The 18,777-nt window shown below is 34.3% G+C and overlaps 1 protein-coding gene across 3 annotated transcripts in view; it reads left to right on the forward strand.

Annotated features, from left to right (window-relative positions):
- Positions 1–18,777, forward strand: part of LOC103519512 (polycomb group protein Psc) — a 70,486-nt gene that overhangs the window by 29,258 nt on the left and 22,451 nt on the right. For 2 of the 3 annotated variants that reach the window (XM_026831020.1, XM_026831009.1), the window contains exons 4-5: positions 142–330; positions 12,672–12,732. In XM_026831020.1, coding sequence (XP_026686821.1) covers positions 142–330; positions 12,672–12,732 — 250 coding nt within the window. The remainder of the gene's footprint in view (positions 1–141; positions 331–12,671; positions 12,733–18,777) is intronic. The other variant, XM_026831016.1, reaches the window with a different exon arrangement.

An 18,777-nucleotide genomic window follows, 5' to 3' on the forward strand; every position in this document is an offset into this window, starting at 1 on the left:
ACTAAAAATAACATAGCCCTTGAGTTGATGAGTATTTTTCCCCCTTAATATGCTAATGATGGTTTCAAGTTCAAGAAATTTAGGTATTAGTCTTCTCCTTTCACCATCCGCCTTATTTATTAATGACGTCTGTTGTTTCAGGCCTGACGAAATCTTGCAAAGGCTTTGCTACAAAATTGTTCCTGGGCTGTACAAATCGGAAAAGCTGCGACGGAAGGACTTTAGTGTTCGACACAATGAGGCGATTGCGTCCGAATTTTCCGCCACGTACAACCAATACTTTTCCTACGAGGACAACATCAGCATTTCTCTTGAGTACTACGATAACAAGTAAGTTATCAACGCACGTCAGTTTTCTTATCATTGTTTGTTTGTATTTTATTGTTTTAAACAAGGCAACTTCACATGACTCTCTTATGTCAACATTAAGTATAGCTAGGAATGAGTTTTTCCTCAATTCAAGCGTTGAGTATCAAAGTCCTTCTATTTGTTGATAGTTCAATTAAATTCATGACACAAAATTTTTCAATACTTGTTAAACAAGATAATGAATTAATTTTCGCAATTGAAAATATTTCTTACTGATCAAGCAGGCACCAAATTGTTTCCTCCTCCACCGAATTACTTTTGTATAAAACAAATGAATAATTACACACTTTTATTTTTCCAATGTTTATTTATCATGTAGGTATAGTTATATTGCCTTTGCCTCTGATGATTATGACAATGACACCCGTATTTATGAACAAGTTCTTCAGATCGTTCTGAGAATTTACTTGAGAAAAAACGTACTCAGAGGTAATCAAAACAAATGATGAATAATTACACCAAATAGTTTGAAACACATAAAATTAATTAATAACTATTGAATTATGTAGGTACCATCCATCAACTGACTAGGTGCTTTGTACGTAACGTGTGGTGGTTTTATATTTCTATAGTAATAATGTTCCATAGGTACATAGAAAATAAATTTAATTTGAGTAATTACTCATGTACATAATTACACCAAATAGTTTGAAACACATAAAATTAATTAATATCTATTGAATTATGTAGGTACCATCCATCAACTGACTAGGTGTTTTGTATAGGTAACGTGTGGTGGTTTTATATTTCTATAGTAATAATGTTCCATAGGTACATAGAAAATAAATTTAATTTGAGTAATTACTCATGTACTGTGTGGTGGTTTTATATTTCTATAGTAATAATGTTCCATAGGTACATAGAAAATAAATTTAATTTGAGTAATTACTCATGTACTTATTGAAAGACTACATAACAGTGTACGGGGTGTTTAAGATTTAGAAAATATTTTTTCATCAGTACCTACTTTGTCAATAGGCAAGCTTTTTTTTAATAATACTTTTTTTGTTTTATTTTTACAAATAAATTTGCAGAAAATTATTGGAACAAAGTTTGTCAATAGGCAAGCTTTTTTTTAATAATACTTTTTTTGTTTTATTTTTACAAATAAATTTGCAGAAAATTATTGGAACAAAGATAAACAAGAAGATATAGAAGGATGGTAGGTATGTTCATTAATTTTCTTTGTAAAAAATATGTTAAGTGTAAGAGGAGTCCAATGTGCGGTTGCATGTGTTGGACTCCACCGTAGATAAAAAAGTCATCTAAGTTAATAATAGCTTCACGGTGACATCAGTATTTTTAAAATTTCTTGAAACAATCCGACGCGACAACTCGCGACATGCGCCGCGCCCGTCGCTAGTCGTCGCCCGGGACGCCATTTTTTTAAGACAGGGTTTTAACTTGAAATTTCAAGAGTTACCAATTACTTGTGTAGGAGTAGTAATAAATATTTACATAAATAAATTTAAACAAGGAGTGCAAATTATTGACTGAAATATGAAACGTCTCATATTATTAATTACCCCTCCCCCTCAGTGCTGAACATTTTGATCAACCCTATATTTCTACTCAAACACTGTGTATTATGCTTTTTGCATCAGGTATTGCATAACTATGTACACTATGTAGTCTATTTATATGTTTACGTGTCCTGGTGAGTTGAGGTTGGTTCAATGATCAGTGGCATTTTTAGTTCGATTCATTATTTGCGTAACCTATATTTCTACTCAAACACTGTGTATTATGCTTTTTGCATCAGGTATTGCATAACTATGTACACTATGTAGTCTATTTATATGTTTACGTATCCTGGTGAGTTGAGGTTGGTTCAATGATCAGTGGCATTTTTAGTTCGATTCATTATTTGCGTAAAATGCTCATTCATTTGAACATTATCTGTATTTATTTTGGATTATGGTGATTGAGTATCGTATTATTCAATTTGCATAATCTACTTTAGATGTTGTGCTATGAATGCTATGATGCAATGCTAGTTTTAACATCTACAGAATCTTAAGCAACTATGGACAATAAAACACGTCCACACGATTCATTTTTTTCTTCGATCCTAATAAAATACTTTGATGTTAATTAATTTTCTGGGATTTAGGGAATGTCATTCAACTTTGCTCGACTTTGCATTGTACGACTGATTGTTGTATCTTTGTACAGAATCTCAAGCAACTATGGACAATAAAACACGTCCACACGATTCATTTTTTTCTTCGATCCTAATAAAATACTTTGATGTGAATTAATTTTCTGGGATTTAGGGAATGTCATTCAACTTTGCTCGACTTTGCATTGTACGACTGATTGTTGTATCTTTGCTATCATTGATTGATGTAGGTATATTTATACGTAGAACTTGTAGGTGTTTGACCATAGATTTCGGTACATGACAATTGGATGGATTTTTACTACATATGTCCATTGTTCTTTGATTTCCTCCTTAAGGTTTTGGTCTCTGATTTTTTTTCGTTGTATGTTGTAAGGACGTTGTTGGTTACTAATGCATATGCATAGTCGATGAGGTGCACTGTTCTTTCCTTCTTGTATACTCGTATTACTAGATTACTACTATGTCTGGTCTGTTGTGTCCGACCAACCTTTATTTTTTAGCAAATAATAATGAACCAAAAACTAAGTTTAAACCACCACTTCATGCCAAGTAGGTATAGTTTCTACAATAAACAGCAGTCCAACATCCTAAACCACTACCAGACCAAAGTTCGCAGCAAAACTGATAACACTAATGAGATGGATGACCGGTTGGGTGCCACTTGAGACCATGCAATACTGTCTTCTACGTGGAGGCGCGTGATTGACCGGTAAAAATTCACATCTCTGAACTAATATTTTTATGTTAAACACTTCATTGATTTCTTCTTCGAATGACCATCTTTTTCGAACTGTGGCATTTAATAAAAATTAACTATTCGGACTTTTTTGGTAGCTATCCGGAACAATTCTGCTAAGCTCATATTGAGCCACGTTGTCAAATCGGCCGGGAGTCTTTTGCCGAAACTCCTTTTAACGTTTAAGTTTATTTTAATGCAAGAGGCGTTGAAAAAATTCTACACACTTTTAATATTAATTTGTCTTTAATAGTATGCATATGTCTGGTCTGTTGTGTCCGACCAACCTTTATTATTTTTTAGCAAATAATAATGAACCAAAAACTAAGTTTAAACCACCACTTCATGCCAATTAGGTACAGTTTCTACAATAAACAGCAGTCCTTTCCATGAAAACATCCTAAACCACTACCAGACCAAAGTTCGCAGCAAAACTGATAACACTAATGAGATGGATGACCGGTTGGGTGCCACTTGAGACCTGCTCCTTATTGATTGGACGCGAGCCAATAGATCGTATCGCTCATGGTGATTCTAATCTTGATTCTCAAATGATTTAATAATAGATTGTTAAATTTAATTGCTCTATCAGATTATCACTCGAGTTTTATTTACACGCGAAGATCAAACAGGTTGTTGTAGGTTTTTGTTTTCATATTCATAAGCATAGTGTGAATATTTTTTCCTTCTTCATATTATTTTCAATGAATTTGATATGAAATATAATATACGAGTAAGTACTGCTTTCCCACTTTTTTTAAAACTATTGTTATAGATACCTACTATCTATACTCATTGTTTTCTATAGGTTCCTTTTTTACAGGTATTAGGTAAATTTGAGGAAAATTAAATAGATCATCTAATTTATTTGATCTAAATATAATTATTTTAAGATAGAGTGTAATTGAATGTGGAAAGATAGAGTATACGTACCATGAGATAGAAACGTTATTTTTTAGTTTAACGTAATTTATTATTAAGGGGTTGTATTGAAATTTCTTCAACAGAACACACCACAATTACGTAGGTAGCTTTAGGTCATCGAAACCAGATGTCTTCAGTTACAAATTATTTGGTTGGATTTAAGGAAACAATTGAATTTGTCAAAATGATTACCTTTCTAAGTGTATGTCAAGATACCATTCCACCAATAGCAATGTAAACGAAATCGAGTTAACTGACCTAGTTTATTCAATTTTACCATTTTTTCCCCCTTTCTTTCTAAAGCATTTAAAATTAACACACGAAAATGCTTTCAATTTATTTGTGGAACTTATACATTGGTTCAGTAAAAAGAACCTTGTAAACATAGATAAATAAAAAGCGCTTCATGTAGAATTCATGAGTTCACTGAACTGAATAACACTTGTGTTGTGTTGCCTACCTACCCAACAGTGTGGGTTTTAAAGTTTAAGAGGGTTTTCAGCTTTTTATATTCACTTCTTACTTGCACATTGCTGTTCTTACAATATTTACAAGTTCTTATTACAAGAAACCTCTATCAGTAAATAAAATGAGTTCATAATTATAAAAATTCATTTTTACAGAAAATGCGTGCACAAATATCGGAGTTTCAAATTCAAATTTTACCAACCACTTCGCCAGAAAAGAACATTTATTTAGATACCATCTCCATCCTACCAAAAGTGAACATATATGTACACTCTAGTTCACAAAGGGTACAAGTGACATTTTTTGCGAAATCGAGCTATGTGTTAATGGTATACCTAGATTACCTAGTGTACGTAATGGGTTGATGGTATACGTAAAAATGACACCTAGGTAGGTATAGCAAGGTATCATTTTTATTAACCCATTTTAACATATAACTCGATGAACCCATTTCATTGACCCATTTTAACACATAACTCGATTTCGCAAAAAATGTCACTTGTACCCTTTGTGAACTAGAGTGTACATATATGTTCACTTTTGGTAGGATGGAGATGGTATCTAAATAAATGTTCTTTTCTGGCGAAGTGGTTGGTAAAATTTGAATTTGAAACTCCGATATTTGTGCACGCATTTTCTGTAAAAATGAATTTTTATAATTATGAACTCATTTTATTTACTGATAGAGGTTTCTTGTAATAAGAACTTGTAAATATTGTAAGAACAGCAATGTGCAAGTAAGAAGTGAATATAAAAAGCTGAAAACCCTCTTAAACTTTAAAACCCACACTGTTGGGTAGGTAGGCAACACAACACAAGTGTTATTCAGTTCAGTGAACTCATGAATTCTACATGAAGCGCTTTTTATTTATCTATGTTTACAAGGTTCTTTTTACTGAACCAATGTATAAGTTCCACAAATAAATTGAAAGCATTTTCGTGTGTTAATTTTAAATGCTTTAGAAAGAAAGGGGGCCCAATTTCTTTTTGTGTCTACGCCACTGTCTGCAACTCATCATTACTGTTAATGACATGAGAGTACAGAAAGTACGAGTAGTACCTACGCTAACTTATTGTTTTGTATTGCAAGGTATTGGGCTCTTTACTTGCTTCTAGTTCCTCTCTTATTCTTGCATCAATAGGGAGCATTGATATTATCTCGATGTTTTGGAAAAAACTTGATTTCATCATTACTCGGGGACATTGTTTATTACTCATTACAGTCACTACATAATTATGTACATATTAGACATACGAATGAAAGTACATGATTGCAAGTGTGATTTGGAAGATTAGTGTTTTTCACTAAACCTTTTTTAAAGCACTTTAGTTTCCTCTTTATGTAATTAAAACCTGTAAACAACTTCAAGTGATTTATTATCAAAATACTTGACGGAAAGGCCAATTACATCCATCATTGTTTGTTTTTCCTCTTCTATTTTAAACAGTCAGATTCAGTCGAGATACGTCATAGTCGGTGAAATGTAGGTACTTCGCGCTAGATCTTTGGACTTACAATTACCATCACCAAGCTCTATTTTGATTTGGAAGATTAGTGTTTTTCACTAAACCTTTTTTAAAGCACTTTGGTTTCCTCTTTATGTAATTAAAACCTGTAAACAACCTCAAGTGATTTATTATCAAAATACTTGACGGAAAGGCCAATTACATCCATCATTGTTTGTTTTCCCCTTCTATTTTAAGATTCAGTCGAGATACGTCATAGTCGGTGAAATGTAGGTACTTCGCGCTAGATCTTTGGACTTACAATTACCATCACCAAGCTCTATTCATCATCTATTGCTTTCTCCCAGCAGAGTGTAGAGAAAGTATTTTGGTTTACAATAATACGTTGGAGAAGTAATTGTTATGCCACACAATGCCAATACAATGATGTTTTAACTGCACGTCGATGACGTACTTAATTGCCATTTTATTGCTCAATAAAACTGAAATGTGCCAATAATAAAAATGAATACGACAATGTTCTCAATGTTTTCTTGTGGTGTTTTGTCTCTTGTGTTGGTTTCTTTTAACTTTTTAATAACCACGTTGACATACTTGATTGCATATTCCTGAAGTTTCTTCTATTTTCTTTGTCTCTTGTGTTGGTTTCTTTTAACTTTTTAATAACCACGTTGACATACTTGATTGCATATTCCTGAAGTTTCTTGTATTTTCTCTTCTTTCTCTTCACCTTTTCCTGTTGTTCAGACATCAGCCTCTAAATCAGCTGCTCTAGCGTGATTGCTTTGGCCTGACATTTGATGGTTTTGGCTACAAAAATATATAGGAGTGGATGCCCTTCGCACCTAACCTTTGCAATTTCTTCAGCAAGGGAAATTTCAGACTAGTATCCTCCCCGTTTAAAGTACCCCAGCTACCAAGAACTATTTTCTCTTCTTTCTCTTCACCTTTTCCTGATGTTGTTCAGACATCAGCCTCTAAATCAGCTGCTCTAGCGTGATTGCTTTGGCCTGACATTTGATGGTTTTGGTTACAAAAATATATAGGAGTGGATTCCCTTCGCACCTAACCTTTGCAATTTCTTCAGCAAGGGAAATTTCAGACTAGTATCCTCCCCGTTTAAAGTACCCCAGCTACCAAGAAAACAGAAATGCCTCTAGTATAAAGACTTATTTACCTTCCCAGTCCTAATAAGTCCTGTGTGTCTTGTCTGTCGTGTATTAGTCTGGGATTGTGTCCAGTCAGTAAAGTATTTGCATGAGTAAAGGGATATTTTGTAAATATAAAGGTCCAGTACGTTAGGTACGTCTAGTATTTGGTATAGGTCGTCAGTGTGAAATAGTCGAGGTTTCTTCAGTATGATCCTAAGTAAAATGTTTTGCGTCCGTTTAAGTCTGTTTATTGTGTTTTGGTATGCACTACCCCATGATGCAATACAATATTGAAGGAGAGATTGTGAAAGAGCTAAATAAATGACCCGAAGAAGTGGTCTTCCACAAACTCTCCTCAATTGATAGAAAACATACATGAGGGTCTAACAATGTTATTTTCATTTATTATTTCATTTGTCAAAATATTACATAATTTTCTACCAAGAAAACAGAAATGCCTCTAGTATAAAGATTTATTTACCTTCCCAGTCCTAATAAGTCCTGTGTGTCTTGTCTGTCGTGTATTAGTCTGGGATTGTGTCCAGTCAGTAAAGTATTTGCATGAGTAAAGGGATATTTTGTAAATATAAAGGTCCAGTAGGTTAGGTACGTCTAGTATTTGCTATAGGTCGTCAGTGTGAAATAGTCGAGGTTTCTTCAGTATGATCTTAGTAAAATATTTGCGTCCGAAGTCTGTTTATTGTGTTTTGGTATGCACCACCCCATGATGCAATACAATATTAAAGGAGAGATTGTGAAAGAGCTAAATAAATGACCCGAAGAAGTGGTCTTCCACAAACTCTCCTCAATTGATAGAAAACATACATGAGGAAGGAGAAATTGTGAAAGAGCTAAATAAATGACCCGAAGAAGTGGTCTTCCACAAACTCTCCTCAATTGATAGAAAACATACATGAGGTGGCGAAGTTTGTTGTTAAGTGAGTCAATGTGGTAAGTCCATTTCATGTTTTCGTCTATAGTAATCCCTAAGTATTTGATGTGAGTTGTTTTAGTAAGTTCTCGAGTTTGTTGGTTGTCCTGTACAAGTGATAGAAAATGTCATGTATAGCGTACCAATACATGACATTTCTAAGGTCCGTCGTAGTTAAGTCATGAGTGTTAGTCCAGTTGTTAGTCGAGTAACATATCGCCACATCATCTGCGTACATAAATAACTTCCCTTTGCCTTGTATGATAAGTCTCGAGTTTGTTGGTTGTCCTGTACAAGTGATAGAAAATGTCATGTAATTGGATATATTTAAATTTAATTTTAAAGACATAGTAGCGTCTAGCGTACCAATACATGACATTTCTAAGGTCCGTCGTAGTTAAGTTATGAGTGTTAGTCCAGTTGTTAGTCGAGTAACATATCGCCACATCATCTGCGTACATAAATAACTTCCCTTTGCTTATGGTGGGCAATGTCTTGTATGATAAGTCTCGAGTTTGTTGATGGTTGTCCTGTACAAGTGATAGAAAATGTCATGTAATTGGATATATTTAAATTTAATTTTAAAGACATAGTAGCGTACCAATACATGACATTTCTAAGGTCAGTCGTAGTTAAGTCATGAGTGTTAGTCCAGTTGTTAGTCGAGTAACATATCGCCACATCATCTGCGTACATAAATAACTTCCCTTTGCTTATGGTGGGCAATCTATTTATGTACAAGTTGAATAAGGTACATGATAATACTGTACCTTGAGAAATTGAAAATTTATTACACAGTCAGTGGCGATAAGCGTCCGTTTAGTCTTGTTTGTTGCGTCCTATCCTTTAGATATGAGGTGAACCAATTCAAGACTTTTCCTCTCAAACCAATCCCATATAATTCATGAAGAAGAACATCAATTTTTACACAATTGTAAGCTTTGCTGACATCTAAAAATGCGCCTAATATTTTGTTATTTTTGTTTAGTTCTTCATGAATATATGAGGTTAGTTCGAGAGTTGCATCTTCGTCACCAAAAAATAGATAAAATATACCTATACAACAGAGAAGTTAAACATAGTTTTTTTTTCATTTTATAATGCTAAATACTCGTAAAAACAAATACAATCAAAATAAAAAATCATAAAAAACAAACTTACAGAAAATTAAAACGAAACTTGGCTTATATTTAGCATTAATTAATAGGAGATATCTACCTGAAGTACATTCTCCTAAATTATTCTCTGTGCATGATATTCAGGACTTTTTGTTGACGTTATTAAAGAGGATAATTTTCTGAAGTATTTATAATCTTCCTAACATATATACATTGGAAAAGGTATAGGAACAAAGAGGCTTTTCATAAATATTAAATAAAATCTAATAATAAGTATCCACCCAATGAGGTAAATATATAAATAATTTATTTACACTGAATTATATAGAATTTTGTACTTCAGCCAGAGGACATAATGTATATGTACTTTTATAAATTTCAACACAATATAAGTTCCTTTGAAATATTGTTCGGCAAAAGACTCCCGGCCGATTTGACAACGTGGCTCAATATGAGCTTAGAAGAATTGTTCCGGATAGCTACCAAAAAAGTCCGAATAGTTAATTTTTATTAAATGTCACAGTCCGAAAAAGATGGTCATTGGAAGAAGAAATCAATGAAGAGTTCAACATAAAAATATTAGTTCAGAGATTGGAATTTTTACCGGTCAATCACGCGCCTCCACGTAGAAGACAGTATTGCAAGAGTCACCCACAACTTTCATACGAGACTACAGACAATATTGCAGACGCAACGTGAAACTTGTGGGTGGAGCAGTGAGGTGCGGTCACTCCACAGTCAGAAAAAGATGGTCATTGGAAGAAGAAATCAATGAAGTGTTCAACATAAAAATATTAGTTCAGAGATTGGAATTTTTACCGGTCAATCACGATTCACGCGCCTCCACGTACACGTAGAAGACAGTATTGCAAGAGTTACCCACAACTTTCATACGAGACTACAGACAATATTGCAGACGCAACGTGAAACTTGTGGGTGGAGCAGTGAGGTGCGGTCACTTATTTATTGTTCAAATCTTATTAAATCCCTCACACATGATAGATGATAAGCTATAGGGTTAAGCCCGTGTAATCCTCTGCAAAACTTTAATGATCCTCGTTTATTTTTTCTTTTCTTCTGTGCTCATTTTATGAGTCAAGACATCACAGTTTATTGTTCCGCTGCGGTGGTGTTATGTTTTCTATACAGGTGATCTCTATACAATGTGGTTCTATTATCTCAACACCAAGTCATGAGGGACTTGTTTATCCGGCTGATAATTTGTCAAAATTTATCATTCGTTTGGAGGACCATTTCTTTTGCTAGACTTCTTAAAATCATACACAGTACATAGTGACTTTGCACAGTTCTCATAGAAGACAACTAACAAAAACTAAAATAACAAAATATTAGGCGCATTTTTAGATGTCAGCAAAGCTTACAATTGTGTAAAAATTGATGTTCTTCTTCATCCTATTAGGCGCATTTTTAGATGTCAGCAAAGCTTACAATTGTGTAAAAATTGATGTTCTTCTTCATGAATTATATGGGATTGGTTTGAGCAACCACCATCATACAATAAACTAAAATAACAAAATATAAAGCGCATTTTTAGATGTCAGCAAAGCTTACAATTGTGTAAAAATTGATGTTCTTCTTCATGAATTATATGGGATTGGTTTGAGAGGAAAAGTCTTGAATTGGTTCACCTCGTATCTAAAGGATAGGACGCAACAAACAAGACTAAACGGACGCTTATCGCCACTGACTGTGTAATAAATTTTCAATTTCTCAAGGTACAGTGTTATCATGTACCTTATTCAACTTGTACATTTATAGATTGCCCACCATAAGCAAAGGGAAGTTATTTATGTACGCAGATGATGTGTTAGGCGCATTTTTAGATGTCAGCAAAGCTTACAATTGTGTAAAAATTGATGTTCTTCTTCATGAAATTATATGGGATTGGTTTGAGAGGAAAAGTCTTGAATTGGTTCTAAAGGATAGGACGCAACAAACAAGACTAAACGGACGCTTGTCGCCACTGACTGTGTAATAAATTTTCAATTTCTCAAGGTAGAGTGTTATCATGTACCTTATTCAACTTGTACATTTATAGATTGCCCACCATAAGCAAAGGGAAGTTATTTATGTACGCAGATGATGTGCATGACTCTCTTATGTCAACATTAAGTATAGCTAGGAATGAGTTTTTCCTCAATTCAAGCGTTGAGTATCAAAGTCCTTCTATTTGAATCATGTTTTTTTCCCCCCTTTCTTTCTAAAGCATTTAAAATTAACACACGAAAATGCTTTCAATTTATTTGTGGAACTTATACATTGGTTCAGTAGAAAGAACCTTGTAAACATAGATAAATAAAGAGCGCTTCATGTAGAATTCATAAGTTCACTGAACTGAATAACATTTGTGTTGTGTTGCCTACCTACCCAACAGTGTGGGTTTTAAAGTTTAAGAGGGTTTTCAGCTTTTTATATTCACTTCTTACTTGCACATTGCTGTTCTTACAATATTTACAAGTTCTTATTACAAGAAACCTCTATCAGTAAATAAAATGAGTTCATAATAAATTATAAAAATTCATTTTTACAGAAAATGCGTGCACAAATATCGGAGTTTCAAATTCAAATTTTACCAACCTCTTCGCCAGAAAAGAACATTTATTTAGATACCATCTCCATCCTACCAAAAGTGACCATATATGTACACTCTAGTTCACAAAGGGTACAAGTGACATTTTTTGCGAAATCGAGTTATGTGTTAAAATGGTATACCTAGTGTACGTAATGGGTTGATGGTATACGTGAAAATGACACCTAGGTATCATTTTTATTAACCCATTTTAACATATAACTCGATGAACCCATTTCATTGACCCATTTTAACACATAACTCGATTTCGCAAAAAATGTCACTTGTACCCTTTGTGAACTAGGGTGTACATATATACATTTCTATCACAAAATCTTTTAAAAGATGTAACCTCCTTTAGGATAGGCACAAAAAAACTTCCCCTTTTCTGAACTTTTGCGTTATTATACTATCCAATAAACCAAGATATCTACCTATGTACTTCTTTTGTTGAAAATAGTAGCAGATGGTACTAGAGAAATTCCATACTAGTAGTTTAATTTCAGCATACTAGTAGTCGAGATTTTATTCGATAATTATGGATCATCCAGTATATAATGTAAGATGTAAGCAACTTGATGAGGTTTGATTAAAGAAAAATATTCATCAGGTGTGACGACGGCCTCATTTCCGTTCCTCCTATTGGTATTATTTTATACTCTTGAACTTTTTACATTAAAATATTCCTCGCTTTTGTTTTAATTTTAGAAACTTGTTTTCGTTTACATTGATAATGAACACTTGGGTGCATGTATTAATGAAACTGATTTTTTGTTATTATCTATGTTTCAGTTCGCACAGCTTGAAGGACAATGAAATCAAAAGAGATGCTTGGATAGGACCTGATAAGGAGGTAAGTTCAAAGTTTTATCAAAAAGATATAAATATTATGGACATGAATAATTAAATGTAGTGTTTGATGTATTGAATAAGAAAATATCTAGTGGATTTGTTGGACATTGTACAGAGAATGGCACATAATCAGTTTAGACTATTTCAACAAGTTTAGAACATTTTGAAGAAAAGATTTATGATCTCATAGCGCACTCTAATTCAATGTAAACTCGAGAAAACGCATTTGAAGAAAAGATTTATGATCTAATAGCGCACTCTAATTCAATGTAAACTCGAGAAAACGCTTTTTATTGTTTCAGAAAACACTTAGAAAATATCTGCAGTGTCCCGCAGCCTAACGAATACAATGTTAATCTTTTCATAGTTGATTAGCTTTGAAGTAGTTGATTATGTAAGCGGATTAGAGGAGAGATTTTTATTGTTAAGGACATTAGGCTTATCAGTAGTTATTTTGATAGAAAAGGATTTTGGTTAACATAAAAAGTCTTATCCTGATTGTCCAAGTTTACGAAGTGAATGCTCGAGCTTGAAATTTTTGCATCGTGAAGAAAGTTTGGGCGATTGGTTTGCGAATTTTTTTACTCGAATTGTTTCCTTGTTTCTTGTTTGGTGGTTGATTTCTTATTCAAAATTATTGTTCTCTACAACACACGTTACTCTTTCGTGGGTTATTTTTGGCGTTTGCCACAATAGAGGTCCTCATATCAAGTATCAGGCGTACCAATCTTCGTTGTGAATGTTGCAAATAATGGACATATTTATGATGGGAATTAGAGAAAGTCAGAAAGCTTGAAAGTAGTAATAATATTTTAAAAACCTAGGTTATCTTTAAGGCCAAAAAACTCTTCCTTACAACTCTGGATGGAAAACATAGATATCAACTATACTTATATCGCGCACTTGAACATTTAGATAAGAAAAACAAATCAAATCATCCTATTGAAATCCTAGGAGATCTGTAGATTGAGTGATGTCTTTAAAAGTGCATATCATTGGAGTTCAAGTGCTTGGTGCTATATTGGAACATTCTAAATCGTGGCTAGTATATTCACACAAACATATGTAGGTGAGCGCTGTGGATAGTTGATGTACTGGATGATGCCTATGATAGGTAAAAGTAACTATACATAACATTAGTCGAGAAACTTGTAAATTTTTTGCTGAACCTTATGGTTTTTCAGTAGATATAGGTAGTATTTTTATTCGTTTTATTAATAGTGTTCAATAATTCTGGAATAATACCTCATTTGCGCTGACGTGACGTCTAAAATAACCCCGCTAAGTAAGAGGTACTGCTAAATGAACTCTATGCAATCGGCTTACATCCACCCCGTATAAAAGTAAATGAAATAAAACATCTTGAAAACATTAAAGGTCAAACAGTAATGCCAATATGTAGCAATAGTGTTGGATGAGAGATCGGATGAATACAAAATATATACGGTGACGAAATCATTTTATCACTGAGCTGTGAATAAATTGGTGGTCATTTATACAATGGATTATGTGCTAACTTTTCAAAAACTCCCTGGGTATTAAAGTCCCCAAGATAATCAAAAAGTCGACAGGTAATTTGTTCACGTTTCCATGGAGCAAATGATTGATTAGCCCTGTTTTGTAACCCGTTGAATAAGATTGTAGAAGAAAATGACCATGATATTTTTATGACCCAAGATTAGTGAGAAAATAAGATAAAATACCTTGCCTTATCAAAGAGCTGGATGTCCTGCAAGTTAAACTATATCATCAGAAGATGGAAGACTTAACAGCTCGCCAAACTGCAGAGTTGAAATATTTCAGGTTTAAAGAAAGTACTCACTGTTGCTAATCTTTCGCCACAGAAAGAGCTTTTTTGAGCATAATAATTAGGTATATAAGCTAAAACCTACATCAATTATTTAGGGATGGCTAAAGTTCCATTACTAAGACGTAAGAATCCAAAGATGGTATTATGATGCTTTGTGCTTTCTGTTGATACTGTCAACTTGAACATGTTCGTATGGGTATCTATGTAGGAGAAAATTCGCGCTCAATATAATTCCCTAATCTGCCATTCTTTATTCTTTGTTTTCTAAATCCAATTCGCCGTTATGATCGTATATGCCATGGGCAAAATGATTTTTTACTACACAAGTGTGCCCCGCCCACTTGAGCCATAGTATTGAGCTAAAATGATCATGTTATAGGCAAGTGGTACTATAAAACCTGATTGTAGCAGTGAATCCTAACGATAGTCACGTTATGAAGATGCTCCTAACGTGTAAAGTCAAGACCAAGGTGGCCCAGACACATTTTGGAATTTTTAAGAGGTGGCTCGGCAAAAGATGAGCTACAAAATAACGACTGACATGATCTTTGCTTCAACATGTGACTTCAATAGAAGTGTATGCCTCAATGTGATGGATAGGTAGCTGAAGTGATGAGTAGATGAACAACCACTCTCATGATCTGTTCTTCAACCTCAATATCTCTCTCTAGTAGCGAGGTCAAACATTGTGTTACCGCGCTCCTTAATAAAGGGTCATAATTCAATAATACGATGAATATGAGGATATATATGAAATGGGAATTCCTACCTCTAATTCTAATTACTAATTAGTATGGAGTGATTGAAAGAATCTCATGTCCAAGTGGTACTATAAAACCCGATTGTAGCTGTGAATCCTAACGATAGTCACGTTATGAAGATGCTCCTAACGTGTAAAGTCAAGACCAAGGTGGCCCAGACACATTTTGGAATTTTCAAGAGGTGGCTCGGCAAAAGATGAGCTACAAAATAACGACTGTCGTGATCTTTGCTTCAACATGTGACTTTAATAGAAGTGTATGCCTGAATATGATGGATAGGTAGCTGAAGTGATGAGTAGATGAACAACCACTCTCATGATCTGTTCTTCAACCTCAATATCTCTCTCTGGTAGCGAGGTCAAACATTGTGTTACCGCGCTCCTTAATAAAGGGTCATAATTCAATAATATGATGAATATGAGGATATATATGAAATGGGAATTCCTACCTCTAATTCTAATTACTAATTAGTATGGAGTGATTGAAAGAATCTCATGTGAGATATAAATTAGTGAAATTTCAAACCTCTTACTACTCTAAGCTCTATTACACACTGTCCTCGAGTTTAATAACATGAGCTTTGTCTCAAGTAACATTTTTATGTCAGAGCAACGTAACATTCGACAAAGAAGTCTGACTAAGACAAGATTCACGAGATGACAAATTCCATCGTCTGTGTGAAGAGTTCCTGGTAGGATGTTCAGGTTGTGATGCTCTAAAGTCTCTAAACAGGCTCTAGTAGTCCTTGAGAACCAACAAGAAGATTATTGAAATATTTTTATAAATATCTCGGAGCGTATGACGGGTTTCATCCCAGGTCTGAGGTTAGTAGATAAAGGGTCAAGGTATAATCTTCTGGCCAGATGACTCTGGTTTCAAGTGTTTCCCAACCTGGGCGATATCGCCCCCTTGGGGGCGATGGAGATTTTCATGGGGGCGATAAAGCCTTAGGGGGCGATATGGGGGGTGATCAATAAAAGGAGCGATAAAGGGGGCGATGGCTATCTAGGGGCAAAAATGCAAGTAAGTACCTACCTACTTAGTTATTTCAGTCTTAAAAAATAAATCCGAAGAGGAGAGAGAGAAAAATATTGCACGTAAAAATATTGGATGACAAATTCCATGGTCTGTGTGAAGAGTTCCTGGTAGTATGTTCAGGTTGTGATGCTCTAAACGCTCTAGTAGTCCTTGAGAACCAACAAGAGATTATTGAAATATTTTTATAAATAGCTCGGAGCGTATGACGGGTTTCATCCCAGGTCTGAGGTTAGTAGATAAAGGGTCAAGGTATAATCTTCTGGCCAGATGACTCTGGTTTCTTGCCTGTTGGAGCCACTTTCAAAACATTGTGGATACACGGCTTGACTTGACGAGAAATCTGAGTAAAAAATCTATGAATATAAATTGAATAGTAATTGATAGAGTTGATATAGAGTACCTAGAATGTAAGGAAAAAGTATACAAGTTGAATTTTGCTAAAATGTTCAAAGGTTTGTTGGTTGTCCCCTTGTTTTTTCAAATGCGGGCCGTGCACCCCTTATTTCATTCTATGAATATATAAATTGAATAGTAATTGATAGAGTTGATATAGAGTACCTAGAATGTAAGGAAAAAGTATACCTACAAGTTGAATTTTGCTAAAATGTTCAAAGGTTTGTTGGTTGTCCCCTTGTTTTTTCAAATGCGGGCCGTGCACCCCTTATTTCATTTGTGTAGGATTGGGTGATGCGGATTTGAGGGGCACGTCAGTAGTGTCAGAAATGATCAAGAACTTGACCTTTCAACAGTTTCAACTTCAACACTTCAGCAAATATTGAGACTAGGTGTTTGTCAGTGACTCAGGACTCAGATATATTATAAACATTTCAGATTCAGGTTTAAGCGGCCCAACTGGGAGTCAAAAGTGATCCAATAAGATGAATATGAAGTATGAAGAGAAAACAATCCAAGAAGATGAAAAAAGATGAAGATCCAATAAGAGTCGAAAGAATGACCTGTTGATAAGACTTCGCATAGGCATATTTCATTAGATGATGAGTATTGGGTTATGCAAAATTTTGTTAATTAAATGGGTACCTAGTTAAAAAGAAAGGTTAAATCCTAATTAGTTTGTTCGTTGCAACTAGAAGTAGGTTTACGATAAGATAGATAGGATTTACAATCAGTAGCATGGATTTAGTTTGCTTACGTAGTAACATACTAAGTAGGATAAAGTCTTCTTTATCTACTTGGTATAATGCCACAATCGCACAATCAACTCGAACATGTTAATTTTTACACTTCTCACAGGATAAACAAAATTATAATTGGAAAGCGCTTTGGCCTTCTGAGAGGAGCAAAGGGCAAAAGGTTCAACATGAGTAACGGTATGTCTTTAGCCTGTGATAGTAATAGTAGCATATTCTTACTTCTTTATATCTTGCTAGTTATTTGAATAAAAGCAGTGAACAATCTAAACATGACTCACAGAAGTGCATGCTGTGCTAGAGTGACCTTGTTATCGAAGTTGCGACAAAGCAGACAATGCATTTTTGTAGAGGACAATGCAATGCTATGCACCTTTTCTGCATTTAATTAGACAATCTCTCTGTATCTACCCATAGCACTCTGCAGTTTGAGTTTAAGGTTTGGGAGTTTACATTCTAAGGACACCCAGAATTTGATAATTTGATCTCTCAAATGACTATATTTAGAAGGAAAAATCCAGGGAGTACAATAATACCTCTTGGAACTTCTCGAATTTCCTTGAATGTATGCAGAATGCAGCTACCATATTCACTAGTATTGTCTGTCGGACCAAAAATGCACTTTCTGACGACCTAGAATTGGTAATAGATCGCGATCCGCGATTATACGTTTGGTTTCGTAATAATGGATCAGTAAGGAACTAGATTATGAATATTAAGTTTAATAAAATTACAAGAGATTGTTATCATCCACCATAGATATCATATGTAATATGCAAAATAGAAATTGCAACTCCAACTGCAGTTTCATTTATGCAATGTGAATGTCTGAACAAGGTTTTCATAAAGTGCGAGTTTGTACTTTTTGCCTTTTTTTCTGAAAGCTAGTCTTTCACTTGAAAGTACGAGTAAAAAATGGCCTTTATTTAAGTGCACTACCTGTAGATTGTGAAATGTAGAAAGGCTTGTTTCAGACCTGGGTAAATTCATTGACTATAGGTATAGGTTCCGAGATGTGTATTTTAAGGCCTTTATTTAAGTGCACTACCTGGGTAAATTCATTGACTATAGGGATAGGTTCCGAGATGTGTATTTAGTATGTATGGGAATACTCTAATATCTACATCTTTTTATGTATGTGCAATTGGTATCAAAGATAACTTCTTTGGTGGCATTCGTAGGAAAACAATACGTCTTCACTTTCGACCCTTGAATAAAATCTTGAATCTCTATCCCGGAATGTGTTGTTTTGGGAGGAACGACTTGGCGGGGTCTTTTTTATGCCATGA

Source organism: Diaphorina citri, unplaced genomic scaffold, assembly GCF_000475195.1.
Source record: "Diaphorina citri unplaced genomic scaffold, Diaci psyllid genome assembly version 1.1 scaffold65, whole genome shotgun sequence".
Classification (NCBI taxonomy): domain Eukaryota; kingdom Metazoa; phylum Arthropoda; class Insecta; order Hemiptera; family Psyllidae; genus Diaphorina; species Diaphorina citri.